At 33.5% G+C, this 10,134-nt stretch overlaps 1 protein-coding gene across 1 annotated transcript; it reads right to left on the reverse strand.

Annotated features, from left to right (window-relative positions):
* LOC109358951 (solanesyl diphosphate synthase 3, chloroplastic/mitochondrial-like) lies at positions 206-9,074 on the reverse strand. Its single transcript, XM_019603463.1, has 12 exons — positions 8,790-9,074; positions 6,630-6,719; positions 6,120-6,200; positions 5,927-5,998; positions 4,462-4,596; positions 3,575-3,661; positions 3,364-3,435; positions 3,148-3,233; positions 2,736-2,868; positions 2,400-2,489; positions 1,559-1,657; positions 206-565 (listed from the first exon to the last, which is right to left on the reverse strand). The coding sequence occupies exons 1-12, from the start codon at positions 8,922-8,924 to the stop codon at positions 386-388; spliced, it is 1,260 nt and encodes a 419-aa protein (XP_019459008.1). The 5' UTR covers positions 8,925-9,074; the 3' UTR covers positions 206-385.

The raw sequence follows: 10,134 nt of genomic DNA on the forward strand, positions 1-10,134 counted from the left end.
TAGGGCACACCACACTGAATCACAATAATAGAATCATATCGGACCACATTTAGGTCACATCAGACTTATCGAATTCAAAAATATTTTTTAATCACAATAAATCATACTGCAATGAACACATCATAGTAATCGTAGTCGTGATCACAACCACAATTTAAAACACTTCTTGTATCTATAAATGAAACAAATATAAAACAAATGAATCAATCTAAATATCGAAGAAAAACGAATAATCAAATCAGTCCTACAAATAGCTTATTTCCCTGACACCTTTGGACTTGAGGGGGTATAATTGAAGAATGACAACAAAACAATTTTTATTTCACTAAGAGGTTTCTTTTTAGATAACACAAATTAAATAATAACAAAAAATGAGCCTTCCTTTTCACTTTGTTCTTGTAATGACTCTGTGAGTAAGGTCTATTAGGGCTCTCCTTGACTTTTTCACATCTTCATCATCATTTTGGGGTAAGGAATCAATTGCTGCTGCTGCAAGGTTAGCATGTTTCACTGCTAACTCCCTTGTTCTCTGTATACCTTTGCTCTTACCAAGATACTCCAAAGCCTATACATGTCAAATACAACAATATATGATCATTTTAATAAGGTGTAAAGTAAAGTTCAATATCATGACTTCAAAATATAACAATGATACTACAACATTTTTCCTACAAGATTGATCAAATGAACTCATTGTGTTTTGTCATCAAACCAAGTCTATAGAAAGGCCAAAACAAGACATGCTTTAAGTTGAGGAAAAAAAATGATCAAAATAGTAAACTGTATTGATAATATTGAGAACGATGATGTGATGATATTGTGATACAAAAACATAATACTAGCCATTTTGTATTAATACTAGACTCCTAATTACATAAGGAACTAAATCATAAAAGATAAAATAAAGTTATCTTAATCTAAAATATCTATAATCATCATAATATGATATATTCTTTCTATATCTAAGTATCATCTTAAATATACTCTATAATATAATTTAAGATATTCTAAAATATTTTTATATATTCTAATAATATAATAATATCACCAGCAATAAATCATGCTAAACAACTTGATTGACAAACCAGAATATGAGCAGCTCAAACTGACATATCTGAATTCTAGATAAGTATGTTTGAATGGGTCAAACATAACAATTCTTCAAGAGGCCAAGCAAATAAAGAATATTGGTGTCAAAGAAAAGTAGAAATTATAATTTTTCAATTACTTTCTATTAAGGGCAATATTCACGTGGAGTAAACCCTTCAAAACTATTATCAAAGATGCACTTCAATAAATACAGTGAAAAATGGGGTTCACTACTATCTCTAGCTTAAATTTTAATTATAAAGGTGGTGAACAATAGGGATAATATTCAGAACTACTTTATTAGAGAAGCCCTAATACCTTGTTAGCATCTTACTGAAACCAATTTAAACCTCTAAAATGGCAGATTTGCCGAAACCCAGGTTGTCAAAGTAGTTGTTTCTCTTGTTTAGTGCCATATAAGAGCTGATTATGTATAATACATGCAGCAATGAGCATCATATTAACTTACAAGATCAATATTCTTAGGGTTTTCAAAGCCTTCATCTACAATTGCACGCAACTGAGGGAACTCCTCCATTGCAAACAACACTGGAGCTGTTACAATTCCCTGCAATAGTTTGTTGGGCCAACACCAGATGTCAATAAAAATAAAGGCAAAGCAAAATATACATAGAATGAATTTGTAGATGACATCAACCCAAAACATGGTTTTCCACTTGCATCAATGTTGACGCAAAAATAAATTCCAAATGCAAAAACAAATGTAAAGAAAAAGCAAGATGAGTTAACATTTCAAGTTATAAAGCTGACAGTACTTTTTTTATTTCTCTATTTATCTCATTTAGGAGGACTTTACGAGAAGATTTCTATTTGAGATTTACTTCATTAAAGGTTTCCTGAATTAATAATTAATATATTATAAGAATCTTACAGAAATAAATAGTAGACCTCACATGTAAAGCATGTATCAGTAACTACATGATTTTTTTAACCAGGAATGGACCTTAATGCTTGGGTTCTTCTTGTCTAGCCATTAAAAAAGACAAACAGTTGGGTTTTAATTGAGCTTAGTACAAATACCAGATGATCCTTACATGGTTCATCATCACCAAATGAAATATGTATAATGATAGAAATTGTTGTTTCAGTAAAAAAACTAGGCATACATGTCCAGCGAAAAGCATATAAGCAACAAAGTAAATAAAGATAGACCAATGGAAAATTATGGTTTTACATATGACAGAGAGTGTATCATATTTTACGAACACAACATCAAGAGTTCAGAGGCTTTCATCAAATAGTATTTAAATTATAATTGAAAATTCAAAATCAAGACTAGATGAAATTACATGGCGAATGTCTGATAAAGACCCCTTTCCAAGTGAAGCGGACGTGCCTGTGAAATCAAGCACATCATCTATCAATTGAAATGCCAAACCCTGCAAAACAGAAGAGAGAGGGAATTAAATTATGCCATCCATAAAAAATCATAAACAAAAACATATATAACATGCACATACAGGTAGACAGATCAACTACACTGTTGCCAGATGAAACAGTGGACACATCTTGAACGCTTATTCCCATGTCTTATCTTTATGCAAAGCATTTAACTATTAACTATTAAATATGCTATTCACGACAGAAAAATCACACTTAAAAGTGTAAATCAATGAGATACGCACCAGATTTTTTCCATACTCAAAAGAAAGCATAGCTACTTCTGCTGTTTGCCCCGCTAGGATGGCTATTGCCTTGCAACTATTTGATATTAGGGATGCAGTCTTGTAGTATGTCTTTTTCATATAATGTTCCATGCTGAAAACATAAATGATCGTTAGAAATTAAACAAACCATAGACGTCCGTATCTCTATAATTTAGTGTATTCTTAACTCTTAAGGGTTTAGAGTTAAGACTGGCCTATAATTATGTATTAGTGCAAAGGAAAATCAAATGAACTTCCATAATTAATAGAAGACACTAATTTTAATGAAAAACCATAAACTACTAATGGTGATACACATTATTTAAAGTAAACATTAATTTCTGTTAAAATGAAACACACAAACATGTGACAGAAACACTCAAAAGCATACCTACACCGTTGATCAGATGTTGTAGTCATTTGCATGGTCTCCCCAGTAACAAGATGCTCTACAACTTTTGACAACAAAGATACAACCTACAGACACACAGTCCTTAGGCAGATTATATATGAATAATAATGCGCAGCATGACTGAAACCAGATATTTCATACATGTTCACAACTTAACATACATATGCAAGTACATCATATTAACCATAGGCCTACCTCTGTGTTTTTCAAAGAGGCTAGAGCAACACAAGCCCGAGAAAGCAAAAAATCTCCAGCCAACACTGACAACTGCATCAAAGTAACTCATAATATAGAAGGAAAAACACTTAGGCAAGCTACATCCACCACAATAGACAGCATACATGTAGAAAATGTCGAGACAATTGGCAAATAATAGGGGCAGAAGGAAACAACTTCATACACATACCTTATTTCCCATTACTACATTTAATGAACCAATACCACGCCTGGTATCTGCATCATCCAATACATCATCATGAAGAAGGCTTGCCACCTGTGACAAAATAGTCACATTAGTTTGTGATAGTAATAATGGATTTTGTTGTCTTACAAACTGTTCACAAAAAGGTACTTCAGAATTATCACTGGGCATTTTCATGGTACACATTGACTTAAACAGCCAGCAATATTTTCAGAGGGCAGGACCAAATATTCTAATAGAGAAAATTCCATATAGTGCTAATTTCATTGTCTATTAAGGTAAATAAAAGAAATGGATCATAAGGGGGAAAAAAGAAATAGATCATAAGGGAAATAACCAATATATAACTTGAACAGAAAGTTTCAGAAGGTAAAGTAATGAATAAATATTTTACTGAGCTAAAACAATTGTAAGGGACAAACCATGTTGCAGTTCCAAAACATGATGATGAACCTAAAGAATTGACAGCTAACTTACATATTCTAAACACCACAATAATAATCTTAATTGATAGGATCACACCAGCTGAAATTAAGAATTTCATTTATCATCTATATTGGTATAAACATAGGTTGAAAAGAATAAATAAAATCAAATGAGGTATGCAGAAGTGTGGTAGGTGGAGCCTAAGATATGAAAAAGGAAAATGTGAGTCTATATTCTAAGAATTTCTTTTCAGGCATTCATCTCTGGACTTCATTGTGTGCAGTTATCAGCAGCCATATAATTAAACAAGTACAAACATAAAACACAACCTAAATGAGTGCTATACAAGAGAAGTTAATTTATGTGTATTCTTAAGATATGTTATCAAGTGGTAATGTGGTATCATGAAAGCATTGTATATAAATGAAATTTTCAGAAGGATTAACATGGATCATCTCTGTTATTTCAGCTATGCTTTGTTGCCTTGAACGTAGATCAGTAGCCAAAGTATCGTCTAGCTCAATAGGAGGAGAAGCATTTGGTATTGGTAGATTTAATGCAGTTGACATTAACAATAGAACCTGCACAAACATTCATCAATTAAACCAAATCCAATATGGTGAAAGAATAAAGCTTGATAAATATACATTTTATCACCATATATCTATATGCACACGCACAAAGATATTAACAGTTAAGTATCAGAGTTAATTAGCACCATAAAGCTAACAATTACAAATAACCAATAAAAAAATAACTAAATATGGGGAACATTTTATTGGTCAAATATTCGCAAGGAGCACAAGGCAGACCTAACAAGAGAAGAGTGCATAGCACCAATACAATATATCTTGACAGACTACATACCATTTTAAAGGAAATCTAAAGGTACAGAAAAGTACGTGAGTTGCAGCACAGTTTGACATGAATTTAATTTCAAGTAAAGAGGTGTATCTAAAATTTCTAAATAGCATGTCAGGAAGGCATCATGATCCCAGAAATACCAGAAGCAATATATAAGTTAAATTGTAGTTATTTTAAAAATATCCTTGTCCCTGACATAGCCCAAACTATGAGGATCCGGTGATCAACTTCTACTCTTTTTTAAATGTTTCTACTAAGTCTTTCGTATCGGTTGAATACATGGATTAATAGCCATTTATAAGACTCGGGCAAGCCTCCCCCTATTAGCCAGCTTTTGGGGTGGAGTTAGGCTCAATTGTTCAACATGATATTAGAGTCAGAGCCCATATCCACGATGTTCCATCATTTATCACCTGTTCTGGCAGGTATTGGTAGAGGGAGGGTGTTGAAAGCTCAACATTGTCTGCCTTGACTCCTAGAATGCGGTTTATATACCAGCTGGAAACTCCACTTAATGCCAAATTGTTTTAAAATGGAATCTAACAGTTTAGACCTAGCTTTATATGCCAACAATGATTATATTTTACAGAATTGTGTAAACATGAGCATGTGATGGAACAGAGATAATGTGTCGGTATGTATGATGTGGTAACCTACTTGCTGTAATTTAAGAGAAAGGCAGGCGATGGTTGATAAATTCACATCTCTGTGTTGTTCCTTCATCTATCACATGTTCCGGCAACCTTTGTACTTTGTAGAGCCTGCCTCAATTCCTAGGATGTGATTTATATACTTGTTGGGCAAGTCCACTTAATGCAAAATTATTTTATGATGGAATCTAACAGTTTACACCTAACTTTATGTGTCAGCATGCATGATGTGGTAACCAACCTGTAATAATTCTAAAGGGAAACTTGAAAGGCAAGGTGCTGGTTGATAAGCTCATCACATCACAAGCATAAATTACATGAATATCAATCCAAACTAAAGCAAACATTTCTGCAAAAGCATACAACAAGATCTGCATATCAATGGGAATATGCTTACTGTAGGGCGAAATCTTTTTCCTTCCACCCCCATTTTGAAGAAATATTCAGCAGCTGATGCAAGCTTGGGAACCTGTAACATAATACCCAATTTTCACTATAAAGTAGACCTGATTTCTGTGTAACAAATTAACCAGAACTTTGTTATTGATTCCGTTCACATGTTAGAGAGTAAACTAAGAACGGTGTGATACCTCAGCAACTACCATTGCCCGCAGCTTGTTACCAATAAGTGATAGTTCATCAGCAACCAGTGAAAATGGATCAAGTTCATCCTGAAAACAGTATATGAATCTTAATAGAGAATTATGACTGAATAAATAATTGCGAAATGTGAAAATGCAGATAAGAATCATTGGATTAGATTCCCAGTATCATCTGTACTAGTCAAGAAAACAAACAAATAAATCAAGTTGTTATGGGAGCAATATATGATTATCTCAAAAGATAAAGAACATAGATTGAAATCATTACTGAATTAATGCATCTTCCTTTTAAATAAATGTGTGCACAGGCACAATAACATGATTAGGGGAAATTTTTATACATTGTGATTCGAACATTGTCTGTAAGAGAATCTACTACAGTAGGAGTTTACAACTAGAGAAAATCAAATATGATATAACTTCAAATAAATAAAAAACATCATCCAACAAATTGAGATTCCAACCATTGCACAGAGGAAATGATGGAAAGAAATTAACCTCAACTATGAAGCTGCTTTGATGATGGATTCGGTATCTACTACTATGCAATGTCGGCAGACCCTTCGAAAAAATTGAACTTGCCATAACCTGCACCACACAAGAATCATGCACAGACAAAATTCAGTGTTGCATTACCTTTTTATAATAAAAGAAGGCTACAAAACTGAAGGAATATAAGAAATTATCTTCAGACAAACTAATTACAGAAGCAAAACACAACAAGAAGTCCAGAACTAACCACTAAAAAAATTGAGCTATCTGGTACCCCTAGTACAACTAATTTTTTTTATTGGATAAGTGTCAAAGTATTGAAATCCCACATCGGTTGAGAATGTGAGCCAAGAAACATTTAAAATAATTTGGGTACTTGTCCCCTATTACCTAGATTTTGGAGTGGAGTTAGGCCCAAATATTCTAATAACAAGCATGGCTTAGAAATCTTAAAAAAACTTCTGTATTTGGATAAAGAGTCAGCTGATGACATGGGCATTTAGCTACAAATTGCGTACACATTGCAAACCCAAACAGAATGCATGAGTAGGATATAAGGAGACACCAAGAAAGGAGGGGGAGAATTGGGGATAGTGTGCACTGTAATTAGTTTTCCCTGATCTAGAGTCTCTCAACTCTTCTTTCCTTAGGGTTTGTTTGGGAGTGGATTTTGGAGGGGAAGGAAGGGAAAGGGAAGGCTTGAGAGTCATTTCACAAGTGTATTTCATGGATCCCAAGCCTTCCCTTTCCCTTCCTTCCCCTTCAAAATCCAACTCCCAAACTAACCCTTAGAAATCCTGTCTTTCTTCCATTTTGTAATCTCTTCCATATCTCTGTAATATTACTGCCTCTAGTGTCTAGACCATGGATGTTGAGTTATCTTTAACACTGAGATGGCAGGTGCAGTTCAGTCAATCCCATTCAAGGATTGGTCAATTTTAACTTTATTGAGAAATTTTCATTATAGATGCATTGGGATTGAACAATCCCCACATGGCATTGTCAGAACTCACCTCTCCAATCTCCATGTCCTCTTGAGGAATGGAAAGGATCCTGCTACAACTAAGAGATGTTTACTTAATCAGAAATTATATTATACAATACATCATTCCGTGAGCAAGTTGGCTGCATAGTTCTATTATGCTTGAGGTTGATTATTCTTCACAGAGAGCCTCAGCACAATGATAATGTTGTTGTCAGTGTTTTAAATTGCAGTCGCGATTGTGATTATGGTGTGTTTTCCACAATTGCAAGAAAGTGTGGCTGATGGGGCCACAATTGCAAGAAAATGTGGCTGATGGGGCCACAATTGCGGTCATGATGTATTGCAGAGACTCCTGAAACCACACTATTGTAGTCATAATTGTTGCAAAGTGCAATTTAAAACATGACCACGAGTTCATGGGTTCAGATTCTAGAAACACCCTCGCTGCTTGCAGAGATAAGGCAGCATACATTTACCTTCCCCATACCCCATTAGATGGTAGCCTCCGGCACTAGGCCACCCTCTGGTTCTATTATTATTAGACATTCAACCAGCTTATTTCACTATTCAGAAATCACTCCAAGCGGATTCATAGAAATGTTAAAACATTGCAGTAACTATCTGGAAAGAAAATGCAAAACTTACACTTACTCCCCCAAACTTTTGACCAATTACACATACACACTTTTCTATATGCAGCTTAAAGTGACACCCATTATCATCTTGGAATCATGGAAGATAAAGGTAATCAAATTAAAAAACTCAAGAGAGGTCAAAACAAGCATAATTTCTTTTAAAAAAAATTGAATTTCGATAAACCTCAGAGGAATCATCTCATTGATTCAAGTTCAAATTCAAACATTCAGTACACAACAAATATGATTATTGATATAAAACTCACAAGGCAATGTTTCCAAATGAATCATTACTGAAACCGTTCCAAATTAACACAAAAGAAAACCAACAAGACATTGGTCAAGTGGTGTAAGGCCCCACTGCATCCCAAGGTTGAGTGTTCGATTCGAGAGACAGTCACGAACCCGAAAGGGGTTAGTTCAGGATACCCTTGGCAGTACCAAAAAATTAAAATAAAAGAATGAAATTCGAGACATTAGATCGAACAATAAGAAATTAGGATCCTACGAACCTTAAAAACCAGAAGTTCAAACATTAAGTAATACCTGTTCAATTGAATTTCTAGGTGAGTGATAATTATGCGAGAAAAGGAAGCGGTGGTTCTTTTCACGGAGGGACAGAAACCATCGACAACTGTTGAAGTTGCTTCTTAGGTTTCTTGATAACCGAGAAAATAACATTGTATTAGACGAAAACGAAGGTTGTGACGGAGTTGAGAGAGGTGAAGATTTTTGAGGCGGCGAAGGAGTTAGAAGAATGGTTTTTCTACCACAACCACCACCGCTAAGGAGTTAGAGTAAGAACTTAGAAGCATGGTTTTTCTACTATTTTATTGGTTTTCTGTATTTTCTTACTAAACAATTTATCAAATATAAACAAAAATTATATAAAAGAATCAATTATTATACACCCTTATTCTTATAAATTATAAATAATAGCAAAAGCACTAACAAAACATTGATCTAATGGTCCACTATATTCTATATTATTAGGATGATCAAAAGATAAATATTAGATTTTTGAAAATACTTGTTGGGAGAAACAGTTATGCAAACTGAAAGAGATTAATTTCTTATTTAAAAGGTAAAAGAATACTCTTGGTAGTAAAAAAAATAAAAGTAAAAGTTTTGTAATATGTTTTTTATAACTAAATACTAATTATGTAATCCATTACTATAATTAAATGAGAAGATGACATTGAAGATAATGTTGTTTGCTCATGACAAGAAGCAACATTTACATACTCATCAAATTAGAAGAGCTTTTATATAGTTTTTAGTCGGTTAAACCATTTAGTCCGACTAAACGATATTATATAATTAAAATATATAGATTTCAAGCTAATAATAGATAAGGGGTGAGATAGGATAAAGTTTCATGGTTGATTTTAAAGTGTTTGTTTTTCTTCAGTTTTTTTAATTTGAGTAAAACGATTAGTCCAACCACCCGGTTCAGTTTGATCGAATTTTCATCAGCTTGACTAATTGTATGGTTTTCTAATTTGTCCATGGTCATTTCCTATTCCTATCTATGGTTAAGCCGATTTGTAACCATGTTTTTCTTAGCACGTTTAATTAAGTAATGAGTTGTTAATGAATTAATTACAGAAATTAATCAGTAATATTTTAAGCTAAACCTCAGTTAATTTTTAGTCTTGTATTATAATATTCTTGTTTGCCGTATTTTTTCAAGATTTTTGGAGAACAAAAGTTTCTGAGACGATTTCGGGTCGTTTTATCGAGTTTTCGCCTAGTTTTTGAGTTCCGTAACTTAGAATCGAATTTCAATTTCGCCGCTGGCTTTGAAAATAGACACCAAATTTGTCCGTAACTCATCTCTAGGTATTTTTCACCTCGAAATTCAAGTTTCGACGTTTCGGGCAAAAAACCT

Source organism: Lupinus angustifolius, chromosome LG10 (genome assembly GCF_001865875.1).
Source record: "Lupinus angustifolius cultivar Tanjil chromosome LG10, LupAngTanjil_v1.0, whole genome shotgun sequence".
Lineage (NCBI taxonomy): Eukaryota > Viridiplantae > Streptophyta > Magnoliopsida > Fabales > Fabaceae > Lupinus > Lupinus angustifolius.

What these genes read in the sequence shown, in the direction of transcription:
- LOC109358951 (XM_019603463.1), bottom strand. Translation starts at nt 8,924, where the DNA reads ATGTTATTTTCTCGGTTATCAAGAAACCTAAGAAGCAACTTCAACAGT. An exon ending in CCTCTTTGAAAAACACAGAG is followed by an intron (nt 3,234 to 3,363) that starts GTAGGCCTATGG and finishes GTGTGTCTGTAG; the next exon opens with GTTGTATCTTTGTTGTCAAA. An exon ending in CTTTATCAGACATTCGCCAT is followed by an intron (nt 1,658 to 2,399) that starts GTAATTTCATCT and finishes AAACTATTGCAG; the next exon opens with GGAATTGTAACAGCTCCAGT.